General features: G+C 55.8%; 1 protein-coding gene across 3 annotated transcripts in view; it reads right to left on the reverse strand.

The window, feature by feature from the left end:
* Window positions 1-6,777: 6,777 nt before the first annotated feature.
* The window catches only part of KIAA0513 (KIAA0513 ortholog), a 62,509-nt gene continuing 52,874 nt past the window's right edge, over window positions 6,778-16,412 (reverse strand). For all 3 annotated transcript variants that reach the window (XM_010355620.2, XM_010355621.2, XM_030924856.1), the window contains exons 9-12: window positions 15,757-15,834; window positions 10,603-10,683; window positions 10,141-10,235; window positions 6,778-9,034 (exon numbers count right to left, since the gene is read on the reverse strand). In XM_010355620.2, coding sequence (XP_010353922.1) covers window positions 8,985-9,034; window positions 10,141-10,235; window positions 10,603-10,683; window positions 15,757-15,834 — 304 coding nt within the window. In that variant the 3' untranslated portion in view covers window positions 6,778-8,984. The remainder of the gene's footprint in view (window positions 9,035-10,140; window positions 10,236-10,602; window positions 10,684-15,756; window positions 15,835-16,412) is intronic.

Here is a 16,412-nt window from a genome sequence, read left to right on the forward strand (position 1 = left end):
CTCCCAAAGTGCTGGGATTACAGGTGTGAAGCACCGTGCCCGGCCCACAGTGATTTTTATTACCCAAGATTCGGCTCCATGGCACCTCTCGGGGAAGCCTTCCCTGACTCCCCCAGGCCAGGATACATGCTCCAGAAATAACTAAAACTTTCTAGATATTCTGTATAATCTGTATATTACATCTATTAATGCTTTAGAGTGTATATTTGTATACTTTTATAAGCATATACCTGTGTGTACACACACATTTGCTTATATGTAGATGTCTATGTTTTCAGAAACTTCAGCTGAGTCCCAACTCTGTGATAGTTTCTGAAGGACGATGACCTTGCTAGTCAGGGCCGTGGTCCCAGCACTGGTGATGCCAATTTCATGTAAGGTTGGCTGGGCTGGGGGCCTCTCCCCTTCCCCTTTGGCCCCAGTGCACCTAAGAGACCAATTGTCCCGGAGTACAGGTGGGACGGTCGGCCCAGAGCCTTCCCTGTCACTCCTTCTCTGCTGGTCACTTGGGAACTGGCAAGAAAACTCAGAAATTCTCTCTTTTGGGGCCCTGAGGAGGCAGAGATGGGGGCAGCCACCTCACACAGGGATGCCCTCCCTCCCTTTTTTTTTTTTTTTTTTTTAAGATGGAGTCTTGCTGTCACCAAGGCTGGAGTGCAGTGGCATGATCTCGGGTCATTGCAACCTCTGCCTCCTGGGTTCAAACGATTCTCTTGCCTCGGCCTCCCAAATAGCTGGGACTACATATGCCCGCCACCATGCCCAGCTAACGTTTGTATTATTAGCAGAGACAGGGTTTCACCATGTTGGCCAGGCTGGTCTCCAACTCCTGACCTCAAATGATCCACCCGCCTCGGCCTCCCAAAGAACTGGGATTACAGGCGTTGAGCCACCCCACCCGGCCGAATAGTACATTTTAATTTATTCCTATCAAAATGAGAAGAGCTGGGTCCTTTTTCTTTCACTAGATAGGAAACTTCCTACGCCTCTGTCCTGAGGGCCGCTGAGCAGGAAGAGGCCCTACCTGCACTTCCCACAGGAACGGCCTAGGGCGTGTGATGCTCTTCCTCCCGGTCCACAGATGAACAAGCTGAAGCTCAGAGAACTATCTGGCTAAGGGCATACAGTCAGCTGGCGGCAGGTGGAACCGCATCCGGGCCCTTCCAGGTCCTGCCCCGAGCTGCTCAAACTCTTTGGGGTCTTTGCTGCCTTTCAGAGGAGTTTCCCCCCTCCAGGGAGTTTGCCTCCGAGTCTAGCCCCTCACCTCCTGCGGGAGGAATCCCCCAGCACTAGAGAAAAAGCCCAGATGTGATGCCCCAGGGCTGTGCACCCACAAGCCATGCCCGCCCTCCCTGTGTGGCTAAGAGGGGGCAGAGGGAGAGCTGGGGATGTGGAGGCTGCTCCATTCTTCCTCTGCCTGGAGTGGCAGGGAATGTCTCTGTCCACTCAGGCAGTTGGGGGAGGGGGACCTTGCATCCCTGCTCCTGGGGTCTTGGGGACACCCCTGTGCCCTACTCCTTCCCTGGGCATGAAGGGGACCCCAGGATCTAGCCCTGGGGTCTGCCTGTGTTCAGCTCCTTCCCAAGGCAGGAGGGGGACCCCTGCATCTCAGCCCTGGGGTCTGGGTGACGCCTGTGTCCACCTCCTTCCCCGGGCATGAAGAGGACCCCTGCATCTCAGCCCTGGGGTCTGGGGGACGCCTGTGTCCAGCTCCTTCCCCGGGCATGAAGAGGACCCCTGCATCTCAGCCCTGGGGTCTGGGGGACACCTGTGTCCAGCTCCTTCCCTGGGCGTGAAGAGGACCCCTGCATCTCAGCCCTGGGGTCTGGGGGACGCCTGTGTCCAGCTCCTTCCCCGGGCCCACTGCCCATCCATTTAGGCCAGAGTATCAGAACGTGGCTGTGGACTTTTTAAAATCAGAGAAAAGGAAAAGCCCCCAAATTTTTGAAATATTTTTGTGGAACGGAGTTGTAAGGAAGTGATGCAGGCGCCCTGCTTGTGTTGGGTAGGGGCTATGGTCAGGGCCACTGACCACCCCAAAACCCCCAATCAAAGAGGTAAGGTGTCTTTGGCTTTGAGGGGTAGGGTCAGGCGTCCAGGTGAAGGTGTTCAAGGTGCTGGTGGAGCCTGGGCCAAGACCCAGTCCAGAGAGGGTGTCCCTCATTCATGAACACAGACTCCCAGTGGCCAGGCAGACCAACATGGCCAACGTGGCTGCTGTGTCTGATGAGACCCAGGCGCTCGGTCTACGTGGAAAAAATGTCTATTTGGCCTTAGAAAAAATGGTTTTCTTCTGAAAAGCTATGGATGTCACTCAGAAGATTGCAAATTCTGTAAAAAGTCCTCATGGATGTGTTAAAAATTAAACAGACTTTTGTGTTTTGTTTTTGTTTTTTTTTTTAAAAAAAGGATAGTTTATTTCAGTTTCTACCTTCCGACAACTCAAGATGCAATATATACACACATAGTTTTCTTCACAGCAAACACCTTTGATTTTAGCACTGTTTTGAGATCTTCACTCTTGAAATTTTCTCAACCTTAAAATACTTTGTAGAACATCACCGAGTGGGACACAAGATTGCAAAAATGCAACAGAGAAGATACTGGTGTCACTGCACACCACTGGCGGCTACCAACAAGGCAATGTCCGGATGTGACCACCAGGAGTCTAGGAAAGAGAAAGCAGAGGGCGTGTGCATGGGAGACGCCACTGACAGTTCCAAGGGGGGCCGCCAGGTCCAAGGTGGTGGCAGGTCAACCGTGTCCTGACACATTTACATGTTTTAAGGGGATCCATGTATGTTGTCTGAATTTCTAGCATTTCCTAGTGTTCAAACGTTTGCCTTATCTTTCCCCAAGTGTCCACCCAGAAGACCCTAAGCCATAGCCCCAGGCTCGCCAGGAACAGGAGCTCCTCTCCAACAGACGAACCCAAGACAAGCTGTCTCTTGCAGGGAGATGTGGAGTCCACCCCTTAGGGCTGCACGTCCCGGAGGGCATGCCGTCGTCCCCCACCTCTATGTCATGAGCAAATCATCTAGGATTAAGGAGGGAGTGGGCGCAGCCCCCCAGTCCCAGTCAATGCACAGGGGATTGACTGACAGGCATCCTCTTTCTAGTTAAAGTGCAAAGTCCCTTAAGGCGCAGCTCAAGGGAGCTTCAGGCTGCAGCGGGCTCAGGCTCTGTTTTGTCAGGTCCCAGAGTCTGCAGATAAAGAGGATGGGCTGGGTTCTCCCCAAATTGCACTGTCCTGTGGGAGGGGTGTAGAAGGGAAGTTGGGGTAAACCCAGCCCATCCTCTCTCCCCTTGGACATGGTGAGTTTTTCCCTTTCCAATAGTAACTAAGAAACCCTACCCCCACCCCCAACCCCCGTGGGAGCGCTGTCCCACTGAAATCCCGTGGTCACGTGCATCGCCAGGCACAGCTGCAGGTAAGGGCCGCGCTCCCGAGGGCTCTCACTCACCGCAGTCTGCAGGCTAGAGACACCCACACAAACCCAATCCCTTGCCAGCACCGGAGTCAGGCTCCCACGGTGGCATGCATTCTTGCGAGCCCGTCGGTCACATGATTGATTCCGTCCCTTTCCTGGAGAGCATGCTACCCAGGCCCAGGGAGGCCCAGGGATGCATGTGGGCCTGAGGCACAGAAGGCAGGTCCCCTAAGCACCTGTGTGGAGGGTGGCTTCCGGGCCAGTGTTGGCTGCAGAACAGTCTGGACGTGGTTCTTCCGTTTGGTGTCTCAGGCACCGACACATTCCTGAACATCTCAGGCACAACGTGTTCCTGGCCCGCGGCAGCAAGGGTTCCTGGGGTGCATGGCCTGTGTGACTCCAGGAAGCCCTGCTCTGTCTGTGGCCTTAGCCTGTGCGAGCCAGGCGGGGTGCACCTGGCATCTGACTCCCCTTTCCTGTGGACGCAGCTGGGAGCTTCTGAGGTGAAACCTATCTCCAAGAATCATCAATGTGAATACGTGATTTACAGGCAAGGAAGTGAGACGGCTGCATCCTAAGAAAAATGGTTCAGCGGAAGTGAATGGCTCACTGGGACTGGAAATGGGACAGGAAAAGGAGTGAGAGTGGCCTTGAGTGAGAACCTGGCAGCTTCGCCTTGTGGCTGCAGAAACGGAGGAGGGACCAGCCTCAGAACACCTGCCTGCTGGGTCCAGAGGGGGCTCTCCCTCCCCTCTCCCTGAGGCTGGACCACTGCCACCCTGTGAGCATCCCTTCCTCTGCGACAAGGAACCCTCTGATTTTTAAAGTTCTCTTTCTCGAGCTCCACACCGTTCTTGGAAACACTACTGGACTCCCTGGCTGCACTGTGGGCTGGTTTCAGGTAATTCAGTAACAAAGCTGATCTAATCACACGGGCCTACCTGGATCCTTCCTAATTAAAAAGCCAGCAGAGGCTGTGTGGTGCCTCAGGCCTGTAATCCCAGCACTTTGGGAGGCTGAGGTGGATCACTTGAGGTCAGGAGTTCGAGACCAGCCTGGCCAACATGGTGAAACCCCATCTCTACTAAAAATACAAAAATTAGCCAGGCGTGGTGGCATGCACCTGTAATCCCAGCTACTCAGGAGGCTGAGGCAGGAGAATTGCTTGAACCCAGAAGGCAGAGGTTGCAGTGAGCAGAGATCATGCCACTGCACTCCAGCCTGGGCGACAGAGCAAGACTCTGTTTCAAAAAAAAAAAAAAAAAAAAAGAAAAAAAAAAAAAGCCAGGTGTGGTGGCTCACACCTGTAATCCCAGCACTTTGGGAGGCTGAGGTGGATCACTTGAGGTCAGGAGTTCGAGACCAGCCTGGCCAACATGGTGAAACCCCATCTCTACTAAAAATACAAAAATTAGCCAGGCGTGGTGGCATGCACCTGTAATCCCAGCTACTCAGGAGGCTGAGGCAGGAGAATTGCTTGAACCCAGAAGGCAGAGGTTGCAGTGAGCAGAGATCATGCCACTGCACTCCAGCCTGGGCGACAGAGCAAGACTCTGTTTCAAAAAAAAAAAAAAAAAAAAAAGAAAAAAAAAAAAAGCCAGGTGTGGTGGCTCACACCTGTAATCCCAGCACTTTGGGAGGCTGAGGCAGGTGGATCACCTGAAGTCGGGAGTTTGAGACCAGCCTGACCAACATGGAGAAACCCTGTCTCTACTAAAAATACAAAATTAGCTGGGTGTGGTGGCACATGCCTGTAATCCCAGCTACTCGGGAGGTGAAGCTGAGCCAGGAGAATCGCTTGAACCTGGGAGGCGGAGGTTGCAGTGAGCAGAGATCGAGACACTGCACTCCAGCCTGGGCAACAAGAGTGAAACTTCGTCTCAAAAAAAAAAAAAAAGCCAACAGAGAGTGGGACCCAGGAAGGTCAGGCCAGTAGCTTACAGCCCTGGCTTCCAGCTAAGGAACCCCAGTCAGACTGAAACCTTTCACAAGCTCTTTACGGTTTGAACCTGCATTCCTCGTGTCAGGGGTCTGGAATACCAGGTGCTCCAGGGTGATAAGGTAACCCAGGCAGAACAGCCTAGGGAAAAGCGAAATCTCATGGCTCTAGCCTTCTTTCCTCATAACTGAACTCCTCAGCATTACTGGGCTTGGAGGAGTGAGCGAGAGGCCTGTTTGATTTTAACTCACAGGAAGGAAAGAAGAGGAAGGTTGGCGGTGCCTGTGATTCCTGCACTCGGCCTCGGTGCTGGTTTTAAACCCAGCGTGTGTTGCTTAGATTACCTGAACATCAGGATTTTAAATCGGGTACAGAGCTCAGAAACTGGATTCTCCCTCTAGCCCTTTTTTGGAAATGTCAGAGCTCTCTGGCCCACTTTCTTTCTTTTGGCAATAGGAAAATCATAGAGCCTACCCCAGTTCACTCACAGATAACTTACAACATCAGAACTCAGTTCTCTGGCTTTTGGTTAAACATGTGCATGCACAGGGCAGATGCAATCTATTAACATGGCCCCTCTTAAACATCTATCAATGTTGCTACAATTCTATCAATGTTGCTAAAATTGTAACAAAGGCTAAAAACATACAATGCTGCATGTCAACATGTCCTGTTTTCAAAGCAGGGAGTTTTTCACTTGAGTGAGTTGTCTGCGTTTTGGTTCACTAGGATTCACACAGCCCTGAAGGTCGGGCGACAGAGTGCCTGCAACGGCCCCATGGATGACAGGCCTTTGCGCCCCTAGTTTTGGGCATTCTGTCTGCTGGGACTGGGAACCTCTTCCTAGGGATCACCTGACACTTCCTGAGTTTACAGAGGGGCCACCAGGGCTCTCCTACACCCAGGTGGCCCTGGGTGTGCCCTGGTGTGACACCTCCCCACGCAGGGACCTTTGGGCAGTGTGGCTGGGTCAGTCTGCTCCACACCAGGGCCCAGCTCACGCCTGCCCTGCACCAGGGCCCAGCTCACGCCTGCTCTGCCCAGGCCCTGGGGGAAGAGAGGAAACCTTGGTGGCAGGCGGTCAGCCCTGTCCCAGGCACACTGGGCCTCCTCCAGGCAACCCTGGCCAGAGCCACTGTCAGCCACAGCCGGCAGGAGACCACAGGCAGCCTCCCGAGCCACTGCCTGCTCCGCTCACAGCACAAGCAGCTGTCTTTCGGGCGTCCTGTGTGGATGGAGCACGGAGGAGACCCTTCTCTGTCAGGCTTCCTCCAACTCTGAGGAGCTAGATCTACAAGAACAGGCAGTAAAGGGAGAAATAAATAAACAGACAAAACCCCAAACCTTTCCTCTCCCTGAAATGGCTATTTCAAGAGGTCTATGTGGACAAAAATGTGTCAAGACCAGTTTTGAAGTCAAAGTGCTCGGAAAAAAGTCCAACCAAGTCAGTGCTGCCTTTCCTTCCAGAGGCTGTGCACAAGCCCTCCAGTGCCCCCAAGAGAGTCTCAGAATCAAACAAAACTTCCAAACAAAAATCCTACACATACAGGGGTAAGTCTTGTGGGCACCGCAGAAGAAAGGCTGAATGCATTTCAGCTAACACGAATAATACATGACTAAGAACACTGACAACGAGGCAGCTGAAGGCAGCTCCCGGACAGTCAGCCCTCAGTGCGGCCTGAGTTTCGTCGGTGTGGGGAGGAGAGCAGTGCCCTGGAGCCGTGGCTGGACACCGCAGGAGGTGTGTATTATTTGCAGTTGGCATCAGAGCGAGGGGCGTCTGCACACCCCTTGCTCTCTGATGTTTCTCTAAATGGATTCGGTGGAGACATGGCCGTTCGGGTCCAACGATGGAGGAAGCGGCACCCCAGCCTGCGCAACTCCCCCACCCCGGCCCAACTCATGGCGGGCGCACTGGCAGCATGGCCACTGTCTGGCCAGCGGCATTGCCAGGCTGAAATCACTCATGCATCATGTAGCCAGGGGCCCTGAGCCCCGGCTCCCCCATTCTGCAGTCTGGCGACATGTGGTCCAAACGCATCAGATGACACATTTCAGATAATGCCCCAGACACACCATTCTGTGATCCAACCAATCTGTGCTCGTCTCTGGATCATTCCGGGGAGGCATTCCCTGGAGGGAAACCTTCCAAGCAGTGGCCGGGTAAGTGACTCTCAGGCTTACAAATAAGACGGGACTTATCTGACCGAATCTCAGAGGAGGTAGCCAGGAAGGGCGGGAGGGGAGGATGGCGGGCGGAGGGAGAGCCCTGCGGGCTTATTTGGCAGTCAGGGACCACAGCAGTGACGGGTAGGAGGCAGGGGACCCCAGGCAGGCTGGCAGCGTCCACATATGGCAAAACAGAAGGCTCTGGACCCAGCATGCAGGTGTCAGGGTCAGGCCCCGGGGCCACGGGCTGGCCTGGAGTGCCTGGTTCAGATCCACAGAAGAGAAGAGCCATGGTTCCCAGGCAGTAGGTGCGAGGTGAAGGGAGTCTCTGCAGAGCTGGAGGAAGGAGCTGCACAGGTCTGGTGGGGAAGGAAAAAGCCCCTTCTGCAGCCCCTGGGGGAAGAGGCCCAGTGCTCAGCCCTTAGAGGCAGAGTCCATGCCACTGGCTCACCCCACACGTCACACAGAACTGCCTCTCTCCAGCTGCTGTCTCTCCCAACTCAGACTTTCCTGCCTTGCCCGGAATAAAGAGCAGCACTGTTTGCTTTTAGAAAGGGTGGTTGTTTAGTGACTACTAAAGAAACTTCTCTTTCCTGTGCTTCTTGTGAGGGACACACGGCACAACGCTGCTTTGTGACCGTGGAGCCTTCTCTGCTTCAGAAGGGAGCTGTCCGCCAGGCGGGCGCATTTCAGATGGTCTGTGTGGTCTGCTGCAGACACCTCGGCACTGCTGTGGCTCTGGCGGAGACACACAGATCCCGGGCCGTCTGCAGGGCACACACACGTCCTTCTGGTGGGAGCCGGGTCTTGCTCCAGCCAGCCAAGAGCATCCTCTGCACCACTCCCACTCACTCCCTAAAACAGGCGTTTCTTCCTCAAGGGTCCTATGACTTCCCGTTCCTGCCCCACAGAGGGAGACTGGGGAAGAGTGAGGACCGGCCACAGCCCCACACTGAGAGGGCTGGATGGGAGCCAGGTGTGCACCCATTGCAGGGAATGTGGCCCAGGGCCGCCCACCATGAGTGGCAGTGCCAGTCCTCCACCACTGGGTGTGCCGGCTGCAGCCCCACCTCATGGCTGTCCTGCCTGCATCTCTTGCCTGCCCCACCCTCGCCAGCCCTTGGCCCACGATGGCCCACAGCATCCTTCCCCTCTTCCCTCTTGGTCTCATCTCACAAGCCTGGCACTCGGGGTACAGCTGATCACCTTGGCCTTAGCCGTATGACCCAAGGGACACTTTGGCACATGGATGGGGGGGGCGCAGACACAGGCAGAGGAGAAGAGGGAGGAGCAGCGGATTCTTCTAACCACTAGTTCTAGGGCAGCAGGTGCGGCTCTGGGTGCTGCTGGCTTCATGCAGGTCACGGGTGGGGTGACGGCCAGGCACTGGGCCTGGGAGAATGGCACATGGTCTCAGTCCTCCTGCAGAGTGTGACCTCTGGGGCCTACTCAGTGGCCATTTGCTCAATGTGGTCACTAAGCAGCTTGTATTGCTCTGGAAGAGAAAGCGATGTTACTTCTCAGATGAAAGATGGTGACCGGGACAGGTGTGTCCTGCTCTTGTCACTCGGACAGGGGCGAATCAGGGCCTCCCTGGGAGCAGGGCTGTGGCTCCTGAACTGCACTGCCTTCTGCAGGCCACACAGCTTGCGCACTTCGGGGCAGGGCTGTGCCACGAGGGTGCATTGCACACGCAGCCTCTTGGCCAGCACGCCGCCTGTGGGGCAAGCAGGTGGCTGGAAGGGGCCCTCAAAACTGGGAACGCACCTTCTTATGAAAATAGTGTCATGGGGCGCAGCTCCTGCAGCCTGTGACAGGCACAGGGCAGTCAGTCCAGCCACCCTGGGGACTGGGAGAGGTGGCAGCATCCCCCTTTCCCTGTGCCAGTGAAGTGGGGCTGCTAGCAACATTCCGAGACAGTCTAACGGCCACTGGCGCTCTCATGCCTCCTCAGGCCGCTCCACCACAGATCCCTTGAATTAGGTGGAGAATGGGATTTTCTGAAGAATATGGGTCGATCTGTATCCACGCCTAAGTGTAAATCCTTTTCGACGCAGAGGAACCAACGCTTGCAGCAGATGGGGCCACACACAGGGACTGGCCCCCGCGCAGGAGGGCGTCAATGTCACAGCATTTCCCTGCTGTCACGGAAGCCAGAGATTTCAGAGAAACCTCAAAACTCCCTCCCCACCACCCTTGTCCTCCGGCACTCGTCATGGCAGTGTGGTCTGAGAAAGAACAGGACACCATGCGGGAGCCGTTTAGAAGGGGGCAACTTGGGGCCGGAGTCTGGCTCCGTGCAAGCTGAGTCCAAGCGCTGCACCCCCCTCTTCCTCTGTCCTGACCGTGAACCCCGAGGCCGCAGCCTCAATGCCCACAATCCCATCTAGCAGAAATGGATTCCAAATGGAACAAGAGGTGTCCTGTGCGTCTGTCTACATAGACTGGGGAGAGAGGAGGGCCGTCTGCCGAGAGCTCAGCACCACGTTTCCGACTGCAACACGACATGCCTTCTGGCAGTGCAGAAGCGCCAGCAGGCGCAGCACTGGCTCCTGACCCCAGCCCTGCCCGCCTCCCGCCAGCGGCCTCCCGCAGACGCACCTTCATCCAGGTTGCCAATCACAGCCTGCTTCTTCAGGAAGTCATTGCACAGCTTCTTGTTCAGTCCGAAGGCCAGCATGTTGTGTGAGAATGTGCTGCAGGAGAAAACCCAAGAGCATCACCCACCGGCTTCCCAGGGGAAAGGGCCGGGGCGCTGGGCCCTCGTCTCTGGGACGCCCACCGTGGCCTGCCTGGAATTGTCAGCAAAAATTGAAATGCACTGCTGCCTAATTAACTACCAGCAACTCTCGCTGTGGCACTGCGGCCACCAGGGGTTGCGTAGGAGGCGGATTAATTATGGGCTGGCATGGAGGACAGGGTGATGAACTCCATGCCTCAGAGCAGGCTGACACAGCACCCCAGGGTGTGACAGCTCACAGGGCGTGAGAGCTCACAGGGTGGGCCCGCCCCCTCTCTCCCTGACCCCTCTTTCCCCTCCCCCTTTCCCACGCCCGCCCTTACCCCAGCTGCCCAAAGGTGATGTTCTCGTTGAACCGGAGGCTATCATCGCGCTCCTCCTGCGTCATGTGGCACCACTTCTCCCTGCAAGCACAGGAGGTGACAGGAGCGGGACTCAGACGGTGCTGTCCTTGCCCCTGCTCCTCGCCCTGCTCTGACCCGCGGGTGCTGGCGGCACCCATGTACGGCCCCCCGGGCACAGAAGGGGGTGCCTTTCACCGGAGAGCTGTGTGCTGAGCCTTTCCACAAGGCCTGCCGGGATCCTGACACCGCGCTTGGGGTCCCCAACGTTCATCTCACTCTTCACAAGATAAAGAGACGCGGAAACAGAAGGGTTCTTTACGGCCCTGAAGGTGCGGAGCACCACACGGCTACCCGGGCATTCTACAGGCAGCGGGGCCAGCCCCAGAGCCTCGCTACAGCTGGAGAGTGGGGTCTGGACCCGTCCTCGGGAAAGAAACCTCTAGAGAGGGAGGGGACCTGCCCAACATCCCAGGACAGCGGGCCTTGGTGGCCCAGGGAACGTTTTCAGATCACACCCGTGTCTCCTGACCAGCCTGATGGGCCAGGCGAGGTGCGACATCCTGGGGCCAGTTCCGGATGGCAGCTTCCACAGAGGCCGAGGGCACTGAGGGCCACACTGTGCCCTGCCTGAAGAGGGCTGTGCCCTGCTCAGCTGTGCTTTCTCTGTGTTGGCTTTCTCAAGGCCCTCAATGCTCTCTCTAGTCCCCTCCCTAAACAACACAGACCAGGCCCCCACGCTTCCCGCCGGCCTCTCTGACCGTGACCCTGTGGGTGCTGTGGACCATGGTGAAGACAGCACCCAGGCGTGAGAATAAAGTGCTGAAAACCCAATGAGAGGGCATCGACCGAGGTTTGCACGAGCTTCAGGAGCCGGGGGGCACCCTGATGCGTTCTCCGCACAAGGCCTGGGGTGGGAGGATGTTCTGAGCGTTCACCTGCTGCATGCTTTAGAGAGGAGTGCTGTTAATCCCTCATCTGTCTGGGGCAGAACACGGGGGCTCTCCACTCCTTCCCAGCCCTCATTGCTACAGAGCTTTTCTGCATTGCCGGCTCGTTCCCCACCCCTTGGGCAGGGCCTGGGGCCTCCCTGACCCTTACACAACTCCCTGGACACCACGCCCATCTGAGAAGCTACCTGCAGAAGCAGCTGCGAACATGGAGACATTAATTTGAGCCCCTTTCCCCTTAAAAAGAAAACTGGATGGATGAGTCTGACTAAAATAAGGTTGAGAGGAAGATCAAAGAAGGGGGAGAAGGATGGTATGAGAGGGTGAGAGGTTGGGATCATGGAGAAGCCAGAGGAAGAGAAACAGAACAAAGGAACATGGACTCCTGGCTCCTCGCCACCCCCGGCCCACGAGAGGTCACTGGCACTGCTGCAGCTTAGCAGGCGTCACAGGGCATCGGGCATGATGGGAGTGACGGACAAAGGTCACTCCCGGCCTCCTCGGGCCGATAGCAGGATGCCCACGAAGACACCAGAATATACTTCCAGGTACCCTGCAGAGTCCCATCCCATTTCCTTCCTACTGTCTTTCCCCAAAACAGCCCCCCTGAGGGTTGTTAGACATAAACCCCTGCACCACCTGCAGGCCTGCTGCACACAGTTGTGCAGGTTGGGCCCTGCGCAACCCCAGACCACACGGGAACGGCTCCCTTGGAGTTGTGCAGCACAGGAGCCCTGACCCCTCCTCTCCTGAGCCAGATGATGTGGCGATTCTTCTCGCCATGGTGAGGACGAAAACTGAGACATTTAACCTGACGTCTCAAGAAAGAGGTAAATGGTCACTGGCAGTAACAGATGAGGTAATGTCCACAATAAAATCACTTCTTACAACTGACTTCAGGCCGGGCGCGGTGGCTCATGCCTGTCATCCTAGCACTTCGGGAGGTCGAGGCGGTCAGATCACCTGAGTTCAGGAGTTCAAGACCAGCCTGGCCAACATGACAAAACCCCATCTCTACTAAAAATACAAAAATTAGGCTGGGCACGGTGGCTCACGCCTATAATCCTAGTACTTTGGGAGGCTGAGGCGGGTAAATCACCTGAGGTTAGGAGTTTGAGACCAGCCTGACCAACATGGTGAAACCCCGTCTCTACTAAAAATATGAAATTAGCCGGGCATGGTGGTGGGCGCCTCTAATCCCAGCTACTTGGGAGGCTGAGGCAGGAGAATCGCTTGAACCCAGGAGGCGGAGGTTAAAGTGAGCTGAGATCGCACCACTGCACTCCAGCCTGGGCAACAAGAGCAAAACTCTGTCTCAAAAAAAAAAAAAAAAAAGAAAGAAAGAAAAAGAAAAGAAAAAAGAGAAAAGAAAAACTAGCCGGGCATGGTGGCGGGCACCTGTAATGCCAGCTACTCGGGAGGCTGGGGCAGGAGAATAGCTTGAACCCAGGAGGTGGAGGTTGCAGTGAGCTGAGATTGTGCCACTGCACTCCAGCCTGGGCAACAGAGCGAGAATCCATCTCAAAAAACAAAACAAAAAAGAGTTCAATTTCCAGTGCCGATCAAGCTCTGACACTGCGCAGCGAGCTGAACTTGCGTCTACACTGCCTCGGTGGGAATCTGGATGGGACTGACCGCCTGCTGCGAGGGAAACCTTCTGAACGGAGAAACACCTGCCTCTGGAAACAGAGAGGATGATAATGGCTTCTTGCTGTCAGCAGAGGTTACCAAAAAAGAGATGGCATGTTGGAGGCATGAGGTTGCCTGGGGACTTGGAGGCAACCTTGCCCCATCATCTGCCTCAATCTCAAAGCAATATTCAGCCTTCTTCTAGGGAAGGCTCAGAGGCCGGTCAGAGATGAGAAGCCGGTGAAGAGCTATGTGTGGTCAAAGCTAATCTGCCCTGGTGAGAAGGCCCAGGAGGCCAGCTGTCCCCTCAGCTGAGCTCAGGACAGACCACCCCTCCCCAGCAGCACCGACCAGCTCTCAGAGGATGCTGAGATGCTCCCAGCCCTCCTTGGGCCAGGGCTGTGGGGCTGACTTGTTCCTGGAAGGCTGGTTAATCACACTGTCACCCAGAGAGTCAGTGAAAACCCAGGGGCTTTGTTCATGAAAGGAGGTGTTTGTTAGGCCTAAGCGCTCCTTTAAAAGCCATAGGTCTGCATAAGAAATGTGATTGCTCACAACAACAAACACTACACGTATCACTGCTTAGAGGAGGCAACTTCACGCATCCTCCAGCGAGACATCGTAACAGGGACTCTATTTGAAGAGGCAGATCGGCAACTCTGAAAATACATCACAAAGGATTCTAGCCCGCAGAAAGGTGAACAGGGAGAGTCAGACCCCTCTGTGGGCTGGCAGGAAACAGCCCCGTTCTAGGATTTCCTCGGGGACCCCTCGCACCTCCATCCCCGAGCGGCTGGGAAAGTGGGAGTGTGTCCTTCTTCCGTGCCTCCTGGACCTGGTGGCCCCAGCACACCCGAGAGTGGGTGGTGTTGCAAAGAGGACAGGCTCTGCACCCCACCCACGGTTTCCCAGATGAGCCAGGACCCACTTCTCCAGTGTGAACAGTGAGGCCAAGTGCGAGGCTTTCAGGTCTGCTCAGAAGGGGCCGGCGTGGCTGGTGGAGAGCACGGCTGGCTTAGAACTGGAGCCCGCTTTCCCCGGCGTCACCGCCTTTGCCTCTCGAGCTCATGCTGTCGCCAGGGCGTCTCAAGGTGTCACATTTGTTTTCTGACTATTTCGGAGTGCTCTGGCCTTGGCAGGCTCCCACCTGCCCAGTTCCGGGATGCATTGCCAGCCTGCCCTAGTGCTGGCCTCACCTCCCCAGGGCTGCCCTCCCCGCCGGCTGCCAGGCTGCACCTGTGTCTGGGCTGTGTCTGCTGCAGCAGCTCAACACAGTGCACAGCCCCCAACCTGAAGTGACCTTTGCAGGAGCCCGCACTGTAAAATGGAACAAAGTCACGTGGACACACACACCTCTTTTCCTCCTCCTCTCCAGCATCCCCTCTGGAGCGGCAGCAGAAACAGGTAAACAAAGGAACATGTCAAAGTCATGCAAGATATGTGGATGGTAAAAAGAGAACAAGCAGAGGAGGGTTATTACAGGCAGAAACGAGCGGGACAGAGAAAGACAGGATATTCGAAATAAATTAACTTCCTAGAAGTCTGAGAACTAAAGAGGCGACGCCCATCTGCCTAGAGGCATCTAAGCACTTCCCTGTTCTGGTCTCCTGCCAGAGCGGGGTCTCTCTTGAGGGTCCTCGGGCAGTCTCAGCGTCTTTCCCTCTCCACGAGCCCCTGTGCCTCCCCAGGAAATGCGGCCATGGCAGAATGCTCTGGGTCCCTCGCCCCTGACAGGGTTTTAGCTGCCCCCAGAGGGAAGAATTTCACTTGAGACACGGCAAGTGCTGGGAGACTCGAGTCTTCCCCCAGCAGCAGCCATCTGCCCCTCTCCTGATGAGGGTTAAGGGTAGAGGGTCTCCCTGGTGTTGCAGAGGGACGGATGTGCTTTATTAATGAGGAGACCAGGGCCCTGAGAGGTTCAGAGACTCCAGTCACACGACTGGAAGGGGCTCCCCCAGGGGCTGCTGTCCCTCGCTGTCATGTCGCTGTACACAGTGGATGGCACCTTTGCTTGCTATGGCATCGGCCCCCGTGGAGTGGGTGCCAGCCCCTCCCTGCTGCCATGTGCGAGGTGGCCCTCAGCGAAGCTGGGAAGGTCTGGTCAGGCTGCAGACCCAAGAGGTGAGTTGCGAGCGGCAACTGCATTCACCAGGCACCAGCTCTGGAGGGCAAAGTCTCGGGGCAGGTGGCCAGCCCTTCCTCCCAGGACCCTGCTCCAGGCGTTCATCCCTAGGATGCTGATTTTGTTCAGCAAACAGCAGGGTGGGCCCGGGAGCAGGGGTCCTGATGGTATTAGTGGGAGTTGGCAATTTTAGGACGGTCAGGCCAAGTCATGCCAGAGCCCCAGGACAGAAAGCGCTCATGCAAGCTGAGCACCCCCACCCATGAAGCCGAGACCCCTCAGGCAGCTTGCAGGGCACCAGGGCCGTGAGGGGGTGAAGAGAAAACAGACACGTCCACTCAGCTGCTCTTCTGCTCTCCTCTTCCGCAACCGGGAAATAAAGCCACTCCCTGGTCCTTTTTCCTGAGGCCAAATGGGGCCACACTTTGCTCCTACCTGGTAGTGGGAGATCGCTTTGTCCTCTCACAATGGACAGCATCAAAAAAGGCTGCATTCCAGAACCTCAGCGTGTGCCTGCAAGACAGAACCCTAGTCACACTCTCTCCAAGGGGAGGCCGGGAGGACACGGGTCGTGGGCCACTTGAGAGATAAATAAGGGCAGTGTCTCACATCTGTCTGAGCTTCTAAAAAAGTCTCAGAGAGGTAGGGCTGAGAAGGAAAAACTGAGCATATGGCTTGATGTAAATAAAGCTGTTTCCCTGGGGCTCCCAGTGGCTGCGTCTCTCTTAGGAGAGATGGCGCAAGTGGGAGGGAAAACTACGCTATCCGGGCTGCACCGCAGGCAGGAGGGCGCTGGCGGGCAGAGCTGAAGCCACCATCTGTAGGACACAGAGGTGGGTCGTTTTCTTCTTCCACCTTTCCTGTTGGGACTCCCAAGAGGAAGCACAGGGCTGGGAAGATGTGCTCTTCTACATCAGGGTCTAGTAACATAAACGGGAACCCCGCAGCGACACGTCGTGTGCTGAGAGAACTAACGTTCATAGGGACACTCAAGGAGAAAACATTCTTTGGGTTTTTTTTTTTTTTTTTTTTTGAGATGCAGCTTCACTCTTGTTGCCCGGGCTGGAGTTCAACGGTGTGATCTCCGCTCA

The sequence above is a fragment of the Rhinopithecus roxellana genome, chromosome 20 (assembly GCF_007565055.1).
Source record: "Rhinopithecus roxellana isolate Shanxi Qingling chromosome 20, ASM756505v1, whole genome shotgun sequence".
Classification (NCBI taxonomy): domain Eukaryota; kingdom Metazoa; phylum Chordata; class Mammalia; order Primates; family Cercopithecidae; genus Rhinopithecus; species Rhinopithecus roxellana.